The 16,585-nt window shown below is 47.7% G+C and overlaps 1 protein-coding gene across 1 annotated transcript; it reads right to left on the reverse strand.

Annotated features, from left to right (window-relative positions):
• Nucleotides 1-2,977: 2,977 nt before the first annotated feature.
• Nucleotides 2,978-16,300, reverse strand: LOC136620499 (lactoylglutathione lyase-like). The gene is made up of 6 exons (XM_066595301.1): nt 16,177-16,300; nt 8,357-8,439; nt 7,448-7,588; nt 6,500-6,564; nt 5,158-5,247; nt 2,978-3,309 (listed from the first exon to the last, which is right to left on the reverse strand). The coding sequence occupies exons 1-6, from the start codon at nt 16,219-16,221 to the stop codon at nt 3,218-3,220; spliced, it is 516 nt and encodes a 171-aa protein (XP_066451398.1). The 5' UTR covers nt 16,222-16,300; the 3' UTR covers nt 2,978-3,217.
• Nucleotides 16,301-16,585: the final 285 nt, after the last annotated feature.

Here is a 16,585-nt window from a genome sequence, read left to right on the forward strand (position 1 = left end):
TTACCCTAGAAGTCTATGGCAACTACACATGGGATATTGGATATAAACACACATTGTTACCGCTATCACCAGCAACCATACAGCAGAAGCCAGGGATACTTAAAGAGGTTTTCCAGGTAAACGCTATTGATGACCAATCCTCAGGGTAGGTCATCCATAGTTAATCACCAGGACCTGTGACTCGGGATCCCAAGCAATGCACTGATCACCAGGGGGCCAGACATGTGTCATAGAGGTCGGGGGAGAAAGTGCCCTAGCTGGCTTCACTCCCACTGAAACCAAAGGGAGCTGAAGCTGCTATTATACGTCAGCGGCCGTCAGAGGTGGAAGTGCCAGAAGTTTAACAGCGCCTTCTGCTCCCATTAATGTGTTACAGCTACTAGTAGGGATTTCATGTTCTGCACACTTCCTGGAGGCGGGGCCTGTTGCTAAAATGCTCTCAGGTTTTCTCCACAGCTCTGATTGGCCGCTGTAGGGGTCTCCTGGTTGGATGGAGAGGAGAGCACTTGGGCTGGGACCATCCATACAGGTACATTTACACCTTCTCCCTCGGCCATAACTAGCGCTAGCAGCAGTTGTGCAGATGGAAACTGCCGCTAGAATCCATTTAACTCCCATTTTCCATCCACTTCTGTCAGAGGCTTCGACCCCGATCTGCAGAAAATCCCAGATGAAGCCGCACAGCATGCTGCACTATTTCATCCTGGAAAACATAGGTTGAAAGGTTCAAGCTGGACCCCATTATAGTCAATGAGGCCCACTTTGCCCTGGCATGTGCCAGATCCAGCGGTTCCAGGGATGGAGCCGAACAACGGATTTTCTGGAACCGCAGGTGCAAGTGTGAATGTGCTGTCACACACTATATACTACTGGTACAGCAACCCTGCATTCTGTTTGGATGCCACTAGATGGCAGCAGTTAGTGCAGATAATAGGGTTTTACTGCAGTTCTCCACTGTCTCCAGCAGGGGGCTCACAATTCCACATTTATAATTCAGGAGAAGCATTTCATTTTCCGTTTTTCTGATTGTAATGGGATTTGCTGCGTTCCAACTCCCATCTGGCTTCCGTTTTTTGTGATGGAAAGAAGCAACGGCCATACCGGATCCGAAAGCCACCGGATGGACCTTGTTGACCATAATGGAGTCCGTCCAACTTTAAATATACGAGAACTTAATGTTTTGTAGACGATCGTTCACTTTTTCTGTTCTCCATCTGTATTTCGACATTTTACAGAAAATCGCTTCTGAAGTCCACGCAGAGACAAGATGTAAAGAGAAAGGTGCTGAGATCGGAAAGTCTGAATGTGGCCAAATCTAGGGAGTCTATAACCCACCCCGAACCCCATGGATCGTAGCGCTTCCCATTCGCAGTCATGTGACACGTCAAGTCTGGATGTCTGGATTCCTACTATTACACTTATATCTCCGTTCCCAATGCAGACGTCCGGCTCGGCTGCACTGTCACTGGCCTGGAGGTCCAGTTGTTTGGCAGGGATCCCAAGTGGCGGACCCCCGCCAATCACTACTGATGACCCATCCTGAGGACAGCTCTTCAGTAGTAAATGCCCGGAAGACCCCTTTAACTCTGCAGGGAGTACAGTTACATCCTGGGTGTGCAGGGTATATACGGAGCGGGATCGCGAGACGATGCCCCACCATACAAGGCAGCTGCCGGCTGTCTGTCAGACACCCGCCTGCAACAGCCATGATCAGTGCTAACGCTGATAGTGGTTGTTAACCCATTAATTGCGCCGATCATTGTTCAGCGGACTCAGATGCCCCTCCCCCCGCACATGGCCTCCAGGATTGCCAGGAATAAATGCCTATGGACATCTTCATAGTCTGCCTGTCAAAATGGGATATAATGTAATACAGCAGTATTACATTACACTGTGTGAGCGACAAATGATCGCAAGTTCAAGTCCCCTATGGAGAATTAAAAAAAAAAAATTGAAAATAAGTAAAAGTTTTTTTAATTACTGAAAAAAATAAAATAAAAGTTAAAGTTTAAAAAAATAAGTAACTTTCCCCATATCAATAATAAGTAAATAAAAGCATATTTGGTATCACCGCATCCATGAAAGTAACACATTATTTGTCAAACACAGTGAACGTCGTCAGAAAAAAAAAACAGCGCCAAAGTTACGCATTCTTGGTCTCAAAGAAAAAAATGTCATAAAAAGCGATCAAAAAGTCCTGCACACTCCGGTATGGCACCAATAGAAACTGCAGGACGCCCCACAAAAAAAAAAAAACGAGCCCTTGCACAACCCTATTGGTGGAAAAATAAAAAAAAGTTCTGGCGGTCAGAAGATGGCGGCAGAAAATATATAGATAAGATCTTTTAAAAATAGTACAGCAAAAAAAAAAAACTACATAAATTTGGTCTCACTGACCCTTAGAATAACGTTATCATGCCATTATTGGCGCAAAGGCTAAAATGAGTTATTTTTTTCACTCTACTCAGAAGTTTTTTAAAGTTTTTTCAAGTTTTCCAGTACATTAAACGGTACCGCGAAAAAATTACAACTCGTCCCGCAAAAAAAAAAACAAGCCCTCATGTTGCAATGTAAACAGAAAAGTAAGAAAAAGTTATGATTTTTTTGGAAAGCGAGGAGGAAAAAAACGAAAGTGAGAAAAAACAACCAAGTCCGCGTCCTTAAGGGGTTAATGTCTAACAATCCTCTGCGCTCCGTACCCTACGTGTCCTACTTTGGCGCCGCTGACTTCTCTTCCACCTGTGGTGTAATTATAATGTTTCTTCCTTCAGTTTCTGGCTTTTATGAGCCGTTACACAAAAATGACTCAAAGGTTAAATGAGTGCAAAAACTCGTAAAGCAGAGAGGGTGCGAGGAGAACATTGGCGCACAGAGTGTCTGGAGACGGATGGAGGGTGGCGGTCTTGTATAACCTGATCGAAAAGTGTCAAATTACGACAGAAGAATCCGTCAGCGGACAAAAAATATATAAAAAAAGTAAAAACAGAACAATTAGCGCAATTTATTAGAGACAATAACTTAAACGTGACGATTTACAGCGTGGCGACTGCGCCGCTCGGTGATCTTTAGATTTGCTTGCATCGGCGTTTCCGGAAGGTTTGGATGTCCCGCGTGTGACGTTTCTCAGCAGTGGGGAGCGGTTTGCCGTAATGAGCAGAATCCTTAGTCCCGTTGGCGCAGTCACGTAGCGGCAAGCAGGAGGGCGCGGTGACTGTGATCACGTCATGATGGACGCCATGTTGTCGGAGGAGAAGATCTCAATCCAATAACCGTCAGGGTCTTCAATAAACGCCAGCCCCTTGATCTTCCCTGAAAAATGCGCAAGTGTTAGTTGACAGTAATACTGCAGCGGGCCACAAATGTCAGGACTATATTGCGGGTTTTGCGCAATTTTCGGACAGCTGCAGGCAGGTTGCCGCCTCCGCCATCGATCCGACAGAATAGTATAGCCCTGCCCTGTCTGTCCTTGGTACCCCATTGGCCGTACCTGTATGGCGGATGTACACAGGGTGTGTATGTAGCAGGTTTAGGAACCAAGGCCAGTCCATACACGGCGGGTGTTGGCTGTTTTTGACAGCTGACTCCCCCCACCCCAGCCACAATTGGACATAACTCAGATCACAGCCCTTAACCCTTTAGATGCTGCTGTCAGAAGGAGGCAGCTCCCTCTCTCTCCCCAAATGGACTCCCCACGATGAGATAACGGGGTGCCGTTTGGGTGTCATAGCAGCCCAGGACCTTGTAAAGACCTCCAAAGCTGCCATATATCTCTGCCTATTAAGCCCTGCCTGTGGCTTAATAGAACACTTACAGAAATACCATATACTGCAGTGCTGAAGTGTTGCAGTGTATTGTATAAACAATGTGATGATCTCTAGTTCAAGACCCGTATAGGGACTAAAAAAAAAGGTAAATTGTTTGTTTTTTTTTATCTTATCTCATAACAAAAAAATGAAAAATAAAATGAAAAACAAACAAAAAAACCTTATTTGGTTATTGCTGATCTGTAAATGCATTATTTATCCCACACGGTTACAATTATATCATCTGCATAGACGGCCCAGTGACTTTGTAAACAGGTTCCTGTACTGATTCTGAGTAATCACATGTTTTATACCCGAGTTGCATCCAGAGCTGCACTCATAATTCTGTATATAGCTCACATACTTATATAGTGTAGTGTGGAGGATGCAGTAATTAACCCATGCAGTGTAGAGACATTTAATAGGGCAAAACCGCTCCCAGCATGAATTGTGACAAAGTCGATTTTCTGTTACACTTGTAGAAGTGTCTGACAGCAGCAGAATTGTGATTGCAGCTCACGCTGTGACTGGAGTATAAGACTATTTTTGAAAGCTTATCCTCTGGATAGGACATCAATATCTAACTGATGGGGTTTGACCACTGGCGTAACTATAAGGGATGCGGGGGATGCGGTTGCACCCAGGCAAAGGAGCCTTGGGGGGCCCATAAGGCCTTCTTCTCCATATAGGGAGCCCAGTACTATGAATAAAGCATTATAGTTGGGGGCCCCGTTACAGGTTTTGCATTGGGGCCCAGGAGCTTCAGGTTACGCCTCTGGGTCTGTCTCTCACACCACCCAGACAATCATTGTATTCAGAACCATGCCATACTCTTCATAGCAGCCATTCTGAGTACTGCAGCATTTTTTAATTAAAGTGAATAGAACAACTCTGTGATACAACTCTAGGAAAAGTTCTGAGTATTAACAGCTTGCTGGACTGATTGAAGAGGCTGCAGCGATCACCTGACCACCTCAACCCCTTCTAACGGCTGATCAGCAGGGTTGTAGAGTCAGACCCTGTCCGATCAGATGTTGATAGCCTATCCTGAAAACCTGGATCAGCCCCTTTGAGGTTGCTGGAACACTAGTATATATGGGGCCATGTGGCTGTGCTGTCCGTGTGAATCCACGGACAGCACAAACCCCATTATAGCCTATGAAGCTATGCAGATAGACGCTTGTTTCACGGGGACCATTGGTCCACGCAAAAAAAATCATGCCATGACCCATTCCTATCGGACAGTACATGGACTTGAGTCAATAAACTGTCTGATGCTAGTTGCGCCCGAGCCTCTCACAGTATATATGCCGTTAATGAGCCTCATACGCAGATATAATACGATAAATTTTACCTTCATCGGGTTTCTTCACGAATGTGACCCCGAGCTGCTCAAACCTCTTACAAGCAGCGTAGACGTCCGGGACCGCGATGCCCATGTGACCTGTATATGGGAGACAGATAAGCCGTAGGTGCCGCGGTACAAGCTAGATATCATAGGCTGGGGTCGGAAATGCAAATGCCTCAGAAGTGGCCAGTAAGGAGAATGGTGCCTCTCTCTCCCCAAATGGACTCCCCACGATGAGATAACGGGGTGCCGTTTGGGTGTCATAGCAGCCCAGGACCTTGTAAAGACCTCCAGCGCTGCCATATATCTCTGCCTATTAAGCCCTGCCTGTGGCTTAATAGAACACTTACAGAAATACCATATACTGCAGTGCTGAAGTGTTGCAGTATATTGTATAAACAATGTGATGATCTCTAGTTCAAGACCCGTATAGGGACTAAAAAAAAAAGTAAATTGTTTTTTTTTTTTATCAATATAAAAAATTAAAAGTTAAAAAGAACCCCCTTATCTCATAACAAACAAATGAAAAATAAAATTAAAAACAAACGAAAAAACCTTATTTGGTTATTGCTGATCTGTAAATGCATTATTTATCCCACACGGTTACAATTATATCATCTGCATGGACGGCCCTGGGGTCGGAAATGCAAATGCCTCAGAAGTGGCCAGTAAGGAGAATGGTGCCCGCGGGCGGACGCTGGCGGACAGACCGCGCCGGTAAACTATTACCCGTCAAGGAGAGTAAATAAGAAGCAAACTCGGCAGAGAGAACTTCTAATCTTCTCCCCGTACTGCCAACCCTATTAAGTCTAAACGGGGACCACATTCCTGCCTACCCCCAACTATCTGTGCCCCCTCCATGTATGTTAAGCAGCTGGCATCTTCTCTGTGCCCAGGTCTGGCCTGGTTTTGCTCTGTTACCCGTGGATGGATGCCATAACGAACTCCTGTGGTTCTGAAGACCAAAGGAGGTCCAACGCTCTGAAGACCAAAGGAGGTCCAACACTCTACTAGATGGGGGTCTCTATTAAAGGGGTGTGCTACTGTGGCATTTATGAGGGTAGACCGCCCATTCCTTGGCTCCTCAGCATTTCCTCTAGTCGGCTGTTTTCCAGATTATTTTGGGGATCCCTTAGGGCAAAGTCATATTTCAATGCCAGAATACCTGTCCAGCCCTAAACTAGATGAAATAGGAAGCCCCTCCCCCAACAATCACTGGCGCAAACCTAAAATATGAATTCGTATCAAGCAGAGCATTCCATAAAATGATGATTTAGTCCATTTCAGGTACATACATGTGTGACACCGACTGACACAGACACACACGGTCCTACATGACACAACTTACCAAAGCCCAGAGGATCCGTGTTGCCATTATGAAATGGTTTCTCATCGTTGGCGCTGCCCCAATTGCTGCAGGAGACAGAGGCATACACACATTACCCGATTGTTTCATTCTATGGTCTGTGCATGATTATAGGGGCATCTGGCCTAAGCTGCAGTTAATAGATATGCTTTGCAGCAGCCTCATGGGCCATAGACACAACGGATAGTAGGAAACAGATTGACTTCTATGGGAGACTGTTGTGGGCATGTTCTGTGATTTGTGTAGGGAGAGGGAGGAGGTAAGCTGTGACCATCACCTATAGACTTTTATGCTAAAATATTATGGGCATGGTCAGTGATCTGTGTATGACGGGGGAGGAGGTGAGCTGTGGCCATTAACTATAGACTATTATGGGAAAATATTTTGGGCATGCTCTGTGACCTGTGTATGAAGAGGGAGCAGGAGAGCTGTGACCATCATCTTTATACCTAGAGTAGAGTGTTGCTGTGTGGCCAGAGTAGGGGAGGAGGTAAGCTGTATCCATCGCCCATAGCCTTCTATGAGAGAGTTATGTGGTCATGCTTTGTAACCTATGCAGGGAGGGGGGTAGGTGAGCCGTGTTATCCAGGTGTAGGTGTTATCTGTCATTATATTTCTGCCTGTGATGAGATGAGTGCTGAGAGGTGATCCCTACAGAACAGGAAGTGTCAGACTATTATTAAACTTAGTGGTTACTGAAATTTGTACCACTTTAAAAGTGCAAAAAAAGGACGTAGAAAACAGATGAATTAGTGATTTGTGGCGCTCGGCTGGTTTACGGACAACAGATCGAAAAGACAGAACCTCTTTCAGGGATGCTTGGTGCAGGGATGCCTTTAGTCCAGCATGGGGGCCACGGATGGCCTTAGTGCTCCTCCTATATACATGTCACTATATCCTGTACACATATCTTCCATAGACATAACTTACTGTGTCAGCTTGACGGTGGCCTTGCAGGAGTACGCCCAGGCCTCCCTCTCCTTCATGTCCTCCGGGATGTCCTTTCCATCCTCGTAGCCCAAGACGTATTGGGAGAACTTCATGGAGGGGAAATCAAGTTTTAGGAGGAGACTGAGGAGAGACCAAAGCAGTTCTAACAAAATGGGAAGTGGATGTTTTCAAGCCTCCCAAAACATGGGTTATTGAGACGAGCATAATCCTCATCCATGTGATGGACAAAAATATGGAAACACCTTGGGATTTGAATTATTAGCTGTCCTTTAGACCCTGGCTTGGCTGATTGTTTTCTTTCCACATTTGTGTTGACTTCACCTCTTGCCCTGCTCTGGGTGGTTTTGCTGGTAACAGCAGCTGAGTGTCTCAAACCCCTGACCAATGGACCCTTGTTGCTCATGTAGATGTTCTCATCTGTGTCATATTCCCTCCACTTAAAATCGGTCTCTTCATGTCTTATTGAAATATGATTTATAACCCCATGTAATTTAAGGCATGCATTTCGTACAGTGTTTCCATATTTTTGTCCACCCCCTGTATGTGCAAACGACCGCACAAGGACAATTTTTTTTGTGTGCAAGAAAAACGAATGGCCCATGGAAAGAAGTGGGCTCAAGCAGTGCAGTCAAATGACACACAGACCTACATACTGATAAAAAAGCGTCCGTTTTTTTGTGGATGAAGTCAGACATACCCGTCTGCATAAGACCTTATTGCACTAGCGGGTCACCCGTGTAATGTACGGACCCATAGGGTCCTCTGCAACAGTTTTATTGACTGTGGCGCTGGCTAATAGAAGGAGGTCCTGGACAGCTGATGTTGGAGACCCCTTTAAGAAGGAAGACATTTGTAAGAAGAGATGAATCAACTGTGTCTAAAACTTACGTCATCCCGAGGCATTTGTTGTAAAACTTGAGGGATTTCTGGGGGTCTTTAATCCGGAGCATCGTCTGCTGCAGTATAAAGTCCTGAAGGCGGCAGAAAAGGCATATCAAAATACTAATAACCACCTGTCTGTCCGTGAGTGAGTTACATGTTCTGCTCCTGATCACATGATGGTGATGTCATCACAGGTCCTGTAAGCACATGGCTGCTGTCCGGCTAGGTGTTCGTAGGCCACAGGGGGTTTGCAGGGGATGTAGTCCGCCCGTAATCTGCACAGAGATGAAGGACCTGTGATGACATCACTGTCATGTGATAAGGGGCGGAGCATGTAACTCACTCACTCGGGATGAAGGCCCTGTGATGTAATCAGGGGCGGGGCATGACTGTGATGCCATCACAGGTCCTTTATCCCGAGTGCTGTGCTGCTTGTGATTCCTGTTGTATGAGATAAAGAATGTGTGTAGCAGAGCTACATGTGATGTACATGTAGCAGAGCTGTGTGTGACGTGCATGTAGCAGAGCTGTGTGTGTGTGTGCCATGCATGTAGCAGAGCTATGCGTATGTGTAATGGGCATGTAGCAGAGCTGTGTGTGTATGACGTGCATGTAGCAGAGCTGTGTGTGACATGCAGGTAGCAGAGCTGTGTGTGTGTGTGAGACGTGCATGTAGCAGAGCTGTGTGGCAGGAGTGATGATACATAAAGCAGTTATGCCAGAATTATGCATTAAAAACAGATCCTAATTGTGCAAATATTTGCAACCTCTTGCCATTTTTCTTTTGCCCTCACTATGTCTATGAAATTTGTGCAGCACCTAATGGGAGGTGACAGTTTGCCAATGGCCCTACAAATTTACTGTAATTTACAACAGAAACTGGTGTCCAATATAGCGGATTTCTGGAGGAAGAGGCACACGGGTGGCCCAAGATACAATAAATGTATTAAAAGTCTTGTGTTTCTTAACCCATTAACGCCACAGGACATACGTTTATGTCCTGGCTGGGAGATACTTAATGCAACAGGGCGTAAACTTATGTCCTGTCGATGGCACGGAATCAGAAGTTGAGCCCGCTCCATCCCACAGTAATGTAGAAGCCAATTTTTCCCATTTAGGAGAAAAAATTATTTCCTGACTCCAATCTGGCAATCGGAATAATCGCCAACCCTTTTGATGTAATTAATGATAACTCCAAAAAACACAATAAAAGTGATAAAAAAGCTGTATAAATGCCAAAATAGTACCAATGAATACTTTGGTATCGTTGTAATCGTACGCAGCGGATATGCTTCATGATTAAGATTGCTGGGTGCTGGGGAGCACGCGCTGCTCTCATGTCCTCTTTTATGTCTGCTAGGCCTCTGCTAGGTGCTGCGGAGCGCACACTCCTCTCATGTCCTCTCTTATGTCTGCCAGGCCTCTGCTCGGTGCTGCGGAGCACCCACTGCTCTCATGTCCTCTCTTATGTCTACTAGGCCTCTGCTGGGTCCTGCAGAGCACACACTGCTCTCATGTCCTCTCTTATGTCTACTAGGCCTCTGTTGGGTGCTGCGGAGCACACGCCGCTCTCATGTTCTCTCTTATGTCTGCTGGGCCTCTGGTGGGTGCTGCGGAGCACACACTGCTCTCATGTCCTCTCTTATGTCTTCTAGGCCTCTGCTGGGTGCTGCGGAGCACACACTGCTCTCATGTCCTCTCTTATGTCTACTAGGCCTCTGCTGGCTGCTACAGAGCACACACTGCTCTCATGTCCTCTCTTATGTCTACTAGGCCTGTGCTGGGTGCTGCGGAGCACACACTGCTCTCATGTCCTTTCTTATGTCTGCTGGGCCTCTGCTGGGTGCTGTGGAGCACACACTGCTCTCATGTCCTCTCTTATGTCTGCCAGGCCTCTGCTGGGAGCTGCGGAGCACACACTGCTCTCATGTCCTCTCTTATGTCTACTAGGCCTCTGCTGGGTGCTGCGGAGCACACACTGCTCTCATGTCCTCTCTTATGTCTACTAGGCCTCTGTTGGGTGCTGCGGAGCACACGCCGCTCTCATGTCCTCTCTTATGTCTGCTGGGCCTCTGGTGGGTGCTGCGGAGCACACACTGCTCTCATGTCCTCTCTTATGTCTTCTAGGCCTCTGCTGGGTGCTGCGGAGCACACACTGCTCTCATGTCCTCTCTTATGTCTACTAGGCCTCTGCTGGCTGCTACAGAGCACACACTGCTCTCATGTCCTCTCTTATGTCTACTAGGCCTGTGCTGGGTGCTGCGGAGCACACACTGCTCTCATGTCCTTTCTTATGTCTGCTGGGCCTCTGCTGGGTGCTGCGGAGCACACACTGCTCTCATGTCCTCTCTTATGTCTGCCAGGCCTCTGCTGGGAGCTGCGGAGCACACACTGCTCTCATGTCCTCTCTTATGTCTACTAGGCCTCTGCTGGGTGCTGCGGAGCACACACTGGTCTCATGTCCTCTCTTATGTCTACTAGGCCTCTGCTGGGTGCTGCGGAGCACACGCCGCTCTCATGTCCTTTCTTATGTATGCTGGGCCTCTGCTGGGTGCTGCACAGCACACATCGCTCTCACGTTCTCTCTTATGTCTGCTAGGCCTCTGCTGGGTGCTGGGGGGCACACGCCGCTCTCATGTCCTCTCTTATGTCTGAGAGGCCTCTGCTAGATGCTGCAGAGCACACACTGCTCTCATGTCCTCTCTTATGTCTGAGAGGCCTCTGCTAGATGCTGCGGAGCACACACTGCTCTCATGTCCACTCTTATGTCTTCTAGACCTCTGCTGGGTGCTGTGGAGCACACACTCCTCTCATGTCCTCTTTTATGGTGCTGGAGAGCACACGCTGCTCTTATGTTCTTTCTTATGTCTGCTAGGCCTCTGCTGGATGCTGTGGAGCACACACCAGTTTCATGTCCTCTCTTATGTCTGCTGGGACTCTACTGGGTGCTGCGGAGCACACACTGCTCTCATGTCCTCTCTTAGCTCTGCTAGGCCTCCGTTGGGTGCTGTGGAGCACACACTGCTCTTATGTCCTCTCTTATGTCTACTAGGCCTCTGCTGGGTGCTGTGGAGCACACTGCTCTCATGTCCTCTCTTATGTCTGCTAGGCCACTGCTGGGTGCTGCGGAGTACACACTGCTCTCATGTCCTCTCTTATGTCTGCCAGGCCTCTGCTGGGAGCTGCGGAGCACACACTGCTCTCATGTGCTCTCTTATGTCTGAGAGGCCTCTGCTAGATGCTGCGGAGCACACACTGCTCTAATGTCCTCATATCCTCCTCACAGACCCACTAGTGACCTTGTAGGACCCGGCACTGGGTGGTGGGCTCGGCCTGCATTATCCACTATGGAGAGTGTGTGCTCAAAAGTCCTTCTCCACCCACAGCTTCTCGGAGGCTACTACAAGATGGCGCTGTCCAGTGCCTGTACCATACGTCCATCGGCCGCAGACTCCGAGCGGCTGAGCCGCTTATGTTGTAAAGGAGGGTACGGAGAGCCCCTCACACTGTTTTGAAAAGTTCCAGATTATCAGACCTTCTGTATTATAGGACCCTCCCTGTAATTAGGTTCAGCGCTACCCTGAGGCCTACAGGCTCCATAGTTCTCCCTCCCAGATTGTTGTCTTTCTGGGTTGTAACTTGAGACACTGGATGACACAAGAATAAACCTGCGGGACGACATGACTGAGGCGTGTGCTCCATGACATGTCACTGACCCTGGGGCGTGTGCTCCATCACATGTCACTGACCCCGGGGCGTGTGCTCCATGACATGTCACTGACCCTGGTCAGATCATGTACTTCCTGCTGTGTAGGAACATTGTACATCTAATGGTATTCGCGCACGCAATACACAGTGCATGCAACCAATTGATTTCAATGGGTTTGTTCACATAGGCGTGTTTTGCATGCGCACTTCGTTTGCGTTAAAAAATACGCAGCACGCTCAGTTTTACTGTGCATTTGCGCACGAAAATAGCACATAGTGAACTAATTAACTTAATAGCTTGTTTCAGTGAATGGGAGCATGTGCATGTAATTGCACTTATGCCCGCGTGACACCAGCCTGACAGATGCCATACAGAGATGCCAACCTGAGAGAGACTTGTACAGGGTGATACTTGAGCAGCGGATCACGGTAAAATGGGAGTGGCCTTTCCAGGGGGTGTGGCTTATATAAAATGGCAGCGCTAAATATATTCAGACTCCTTATATTAATATCAAACCCCAGATCAGAGCCGAGAATCAATATTAAACTCCAGAACCCCGAGATTTATTCAAACTCCCTAAATATATTCAGACCCTCTGTGCTATCATAAGACCCCTTAAATATCTTCAGACCCCCTATATTCATATCAGACTCATCACTTAATTCAGAACGCAGACCAGACCCCCTAAATATTGTCAGACCTCTACGTTAAAGGGGGGTTTCCATCTCTGCTTTTCACGTCCGAGATGGGAACACCCGGCCCTCTGTTTTTGACCGCAGCGGTTGGAAACAGCCGAGCGCTTCCACAACTCTGTTTCCGCAGCCCTTGCTGAAGTGAATGAGGGCTACGGATACAATGTTGCACAGCGCACTACACTGTTTCTGTAACTCCCCAAGTTACATGCTGTGCTACACTATAGCTACGCAAACAATGCTGCATTGCAGTGCCTGGCTGTTCGTGTAGTTCCTGGCCGGGTGGCCAGTAACTAAAGCAGATGAAAACCCAAGATGGGAATACCCCTTTTACTTCAAACCTAAATCAGACATCTAACTTTATTCAGACCCCGGGTAAATTTATTGTGGAGCCCCCCAACTTCCCTTAACTGTTAAGGGGTTAAGAAAAGTTGGGGGGCCCACGATAAACTTTTGCACCTGGGCCCATGAGCCTTTAGCTGCACCCCTGACTCTGGGTCATGATGGTGGACGGCTTCAGGTCCGATACTATATATCTCACAAAGTGACTGGGTGAGGGAGGCTGAAAATAGGACAATTCCTTGACACTCATAGGGGTCCATTGTAGAAACCATATACCACACTGCATACTTCTTATTGCAGTGACCCTCTGTGTAGGAAAGTGCAGTCTGCGTACCGGTCAGATAGGTGCCAACGGGACACACTACCACTACTGGATGCCCTGCGGCGCCCTCTGCCTCAGAAACCCATCTCTGGTGCATGTACAGACACACGGGTGCAAACGGAAAGCATTAGAAAAAGTATGAAGCTTGGATGAAAGTGTCTCCCTATGAAGATAATGAGTAATTAAACATTGGATGAAGTCCGGGTATTCGTATGCAAATTAGGGGGGCATTTTTTTATGCAAAATGCTCTATTGTTTTAGTGCATAAGTGGTGAAGTGGGTTATGGAAGAAGCTCCTTTTTTGTCCTTAGATTGCCGGTGACCCGCTACGCCACGCCGCAGAGATTGATTTCCGTACACCCAAATGTCTGACTTTAAAGGAGGCTGGATAATTGGCATGATCGAAATGGGGGCATCATATTGTGAAATCTCCGGGAGGACTGGCCATAGTGCAATGTCAGCAGTTACGCAATGGACATTGGAAGCCGCCAGTACTCGCAAGGTACTCCCCGGCATAGGGCCATGCAGAAGGACAGCACCACGTGAAGTCCGCCAGATTGTACGTACGGCAGTAGCTGCAGCACAGATCCGAGCGATGGTTGGGGTCACAGTCAGCCCACAAACAATTGTAAACTCATTGCTTGAAGCCGGGTTGCGTTCTCGGACCCCCATGCAGTGTGTTCCCTTAACCCGATTTCACTGCCAGCAATGACTAACCTGGTGTACCACTAAACGCAACCGGAGACATGAATGGAGGACAGTTGTGTTTAGTGATGAGTCCCAATTCTGTCTGGGGCAAAGTGATAATCGTCAATGTATCCATCTGTGTTTTGGAGAAAAGGCCCACCCTGCTGTGAGATCAGAGCGCCACACAGGTCCGACCCCTGGAGTCAGGGTTTGGTGGTGGTGGGGAAATCAGTTATGGTGGCAGGACTAGGTTAGTGGTTGTGGAAGGCACAATGCCCTCCAGTAAGTGGCCAGAGTGGTACCCTTTTATCATACTCTTCATGGCCATCATCCAAAATGGTATCTTCCAACAGGATAATGCCCATCCACATACTGCAGCCATCACAAGACACTCCTTGCAAGGCGTCATGACTCATGACCATGGATTGGCCCACGCAGGGCTTGTGGTGGGCAAACTTCTTACGGACACCTATACCAGGTTCATTCATGATGGACATACTTCTTACACCTGTACTAGGCTAATGGTGGGCACACTTCTTACTGACACCTGTACAGGGGCTCATGGTGGGCACACTTCTTACTAACACATGTGCAGGGGCTTATGGTGGGCACACTTCTTACTGACACCTGTACAGGGGCTCATGGTGGGCACACTTCTTACTAACACCTGTACCGGAGCTAGTGGTGGGCAAACGTCTTACTAACACATGTGCAGGGGCTTATGGTGGGCACACTTCTTACTGACACCTGTACCAGGGTTCATGGGGGACACATCTTACACTTGTACCAGGCTAATGGTGGGCACACTTCCTACTGAAACCTGTACCAGGCCCGTGATGGGCACACTTCTTACTGACTCTTGTGCTGGGTTCATGATGGGCACAATTCTTCCTGGCACCTGTACCGTACTAGTGATGGGCACACTTCTTACTGACACCTCTACCAGCTCATGATGCACACACTTGCTACACCTGTACCAGGCTCATGATGGGCACACTTTTTACTGACACCTGTAGTGGGGCTCATTGTAGGCCCTCTTCTTACTGGCACCTGTACCATGTTCATGATGGGCACACTTCTTACTGACACCTGTACTGGGGCTCATGGTGGGCACACTTCTTACTGACACCTATACCGTGCTCATGATGGGCACACTTCTTACTGACACCTGTACCAGGCTCATGATGGGCACACTTTTTACTGACACCTGTAATGGGGCTCATTGTAGGCACTCTTCTTACTGGCACCTGTACCATGTTCATGATGGGCACACGTCTTACTGACACCTGTACTGGGGCTCATGGTGGGCACACTTCTTACTGACACCTGTACTAGGTTTACAATGGGCACACTTCTTACTGACAGCTGTACTAGGGCTCATGGTGGGCACACTTCTTACTGACAGCTGTACTAGGGTTTACGATGGGCACACTTCTTACTGACACCTGTACTAGGGCTCATGATGGGCACACTTCTTACTGACACCTGTACTAGGGCTCATGGTGGGCACACTTCTTACTGACACCTATACAAGGGCTCACAATGGGCACACTTCTTACTGACACCTGTACTAGGGCTCACAATGGGCACACTTCTTACTGACACCTGTACTAGCGCTCATGGTGGGCACACTTCTTACTGACAGCTGTACCCAACAGGAATGAACTACCTGTTTCATTCTAATTTGCCATCATTTATTCTGGGTGACTCTCTACATATCTAACATGTTGCATCGAATTCCACCAATTTCTCCAGGGTGTTCAGTAAAAGATACAACAATTTCACTGAAGGAAATGATATTTCTGTACATTTCCTGTCCTCCTGCTGGTACATGTATGACTGTGTGTGATGTGTGATGTGATGTATGATGTGATGTGTGATATAGATTATATAGAAGATGTAAAAAGTAACATCAGATGTATATTATTACCATCATCATAATCAGTGCTATAGGAGCTGCGGCTCTCCAACTGTTGTGGAACTACATCTCCCAGCATGCCCTGCTGAGAGTTGTAGTTTCACAGGTTACATGTGAGCAGTACACATATATAATAGCATGTAGTCATGTATGTACCTGGGTGTCGGGGTCTGCTTCACTGAGCTCCGGTGTCTCCTCCATGTTTACTGCCGGCACTGATGACACTGGAAGTGGCCGGACAGCCCGACGCCCGGGGAACGCCCATCCTAGTTACACACAGCAGTTCTGGACACGCCCGCCATTACTCACCCGTCCCGTCAGTCCTTTACAGATTCATTACTAATAGACAGAGAGAACAGTTTGGGGCTTTTTCACCTGTCCTGATTTTGGTCCGTGTGCTGCCCATATAATTGCATGAACAGCACACGGACCGTCATCGCCTACGAGGTTCTACACACGGGCGATTTTTCACATGGACTTTAACCCTTTCCAATCCAATTTGCATCCTGGTTTTCATAGGGGGTTTAATCTTTTTCTGCCATTATACAACGGCGCTATCTGCTGG

Source organism: Eleutherodactylus coqui, chromosome 3, assembly GCF_035609145.1.
Source record: "Eleutherodactylus coqui strain aEleCoq1 chromosome 3, aEleCoq1.hap1, whole genome shotgun sequence".
Lineage (NCBI taxonomy): Eukaryota > Metazoa > Chordata > Amphibia > Anura > Eleutherodactylidae > Eleutherodactylus > Eleutherodactylus coqui.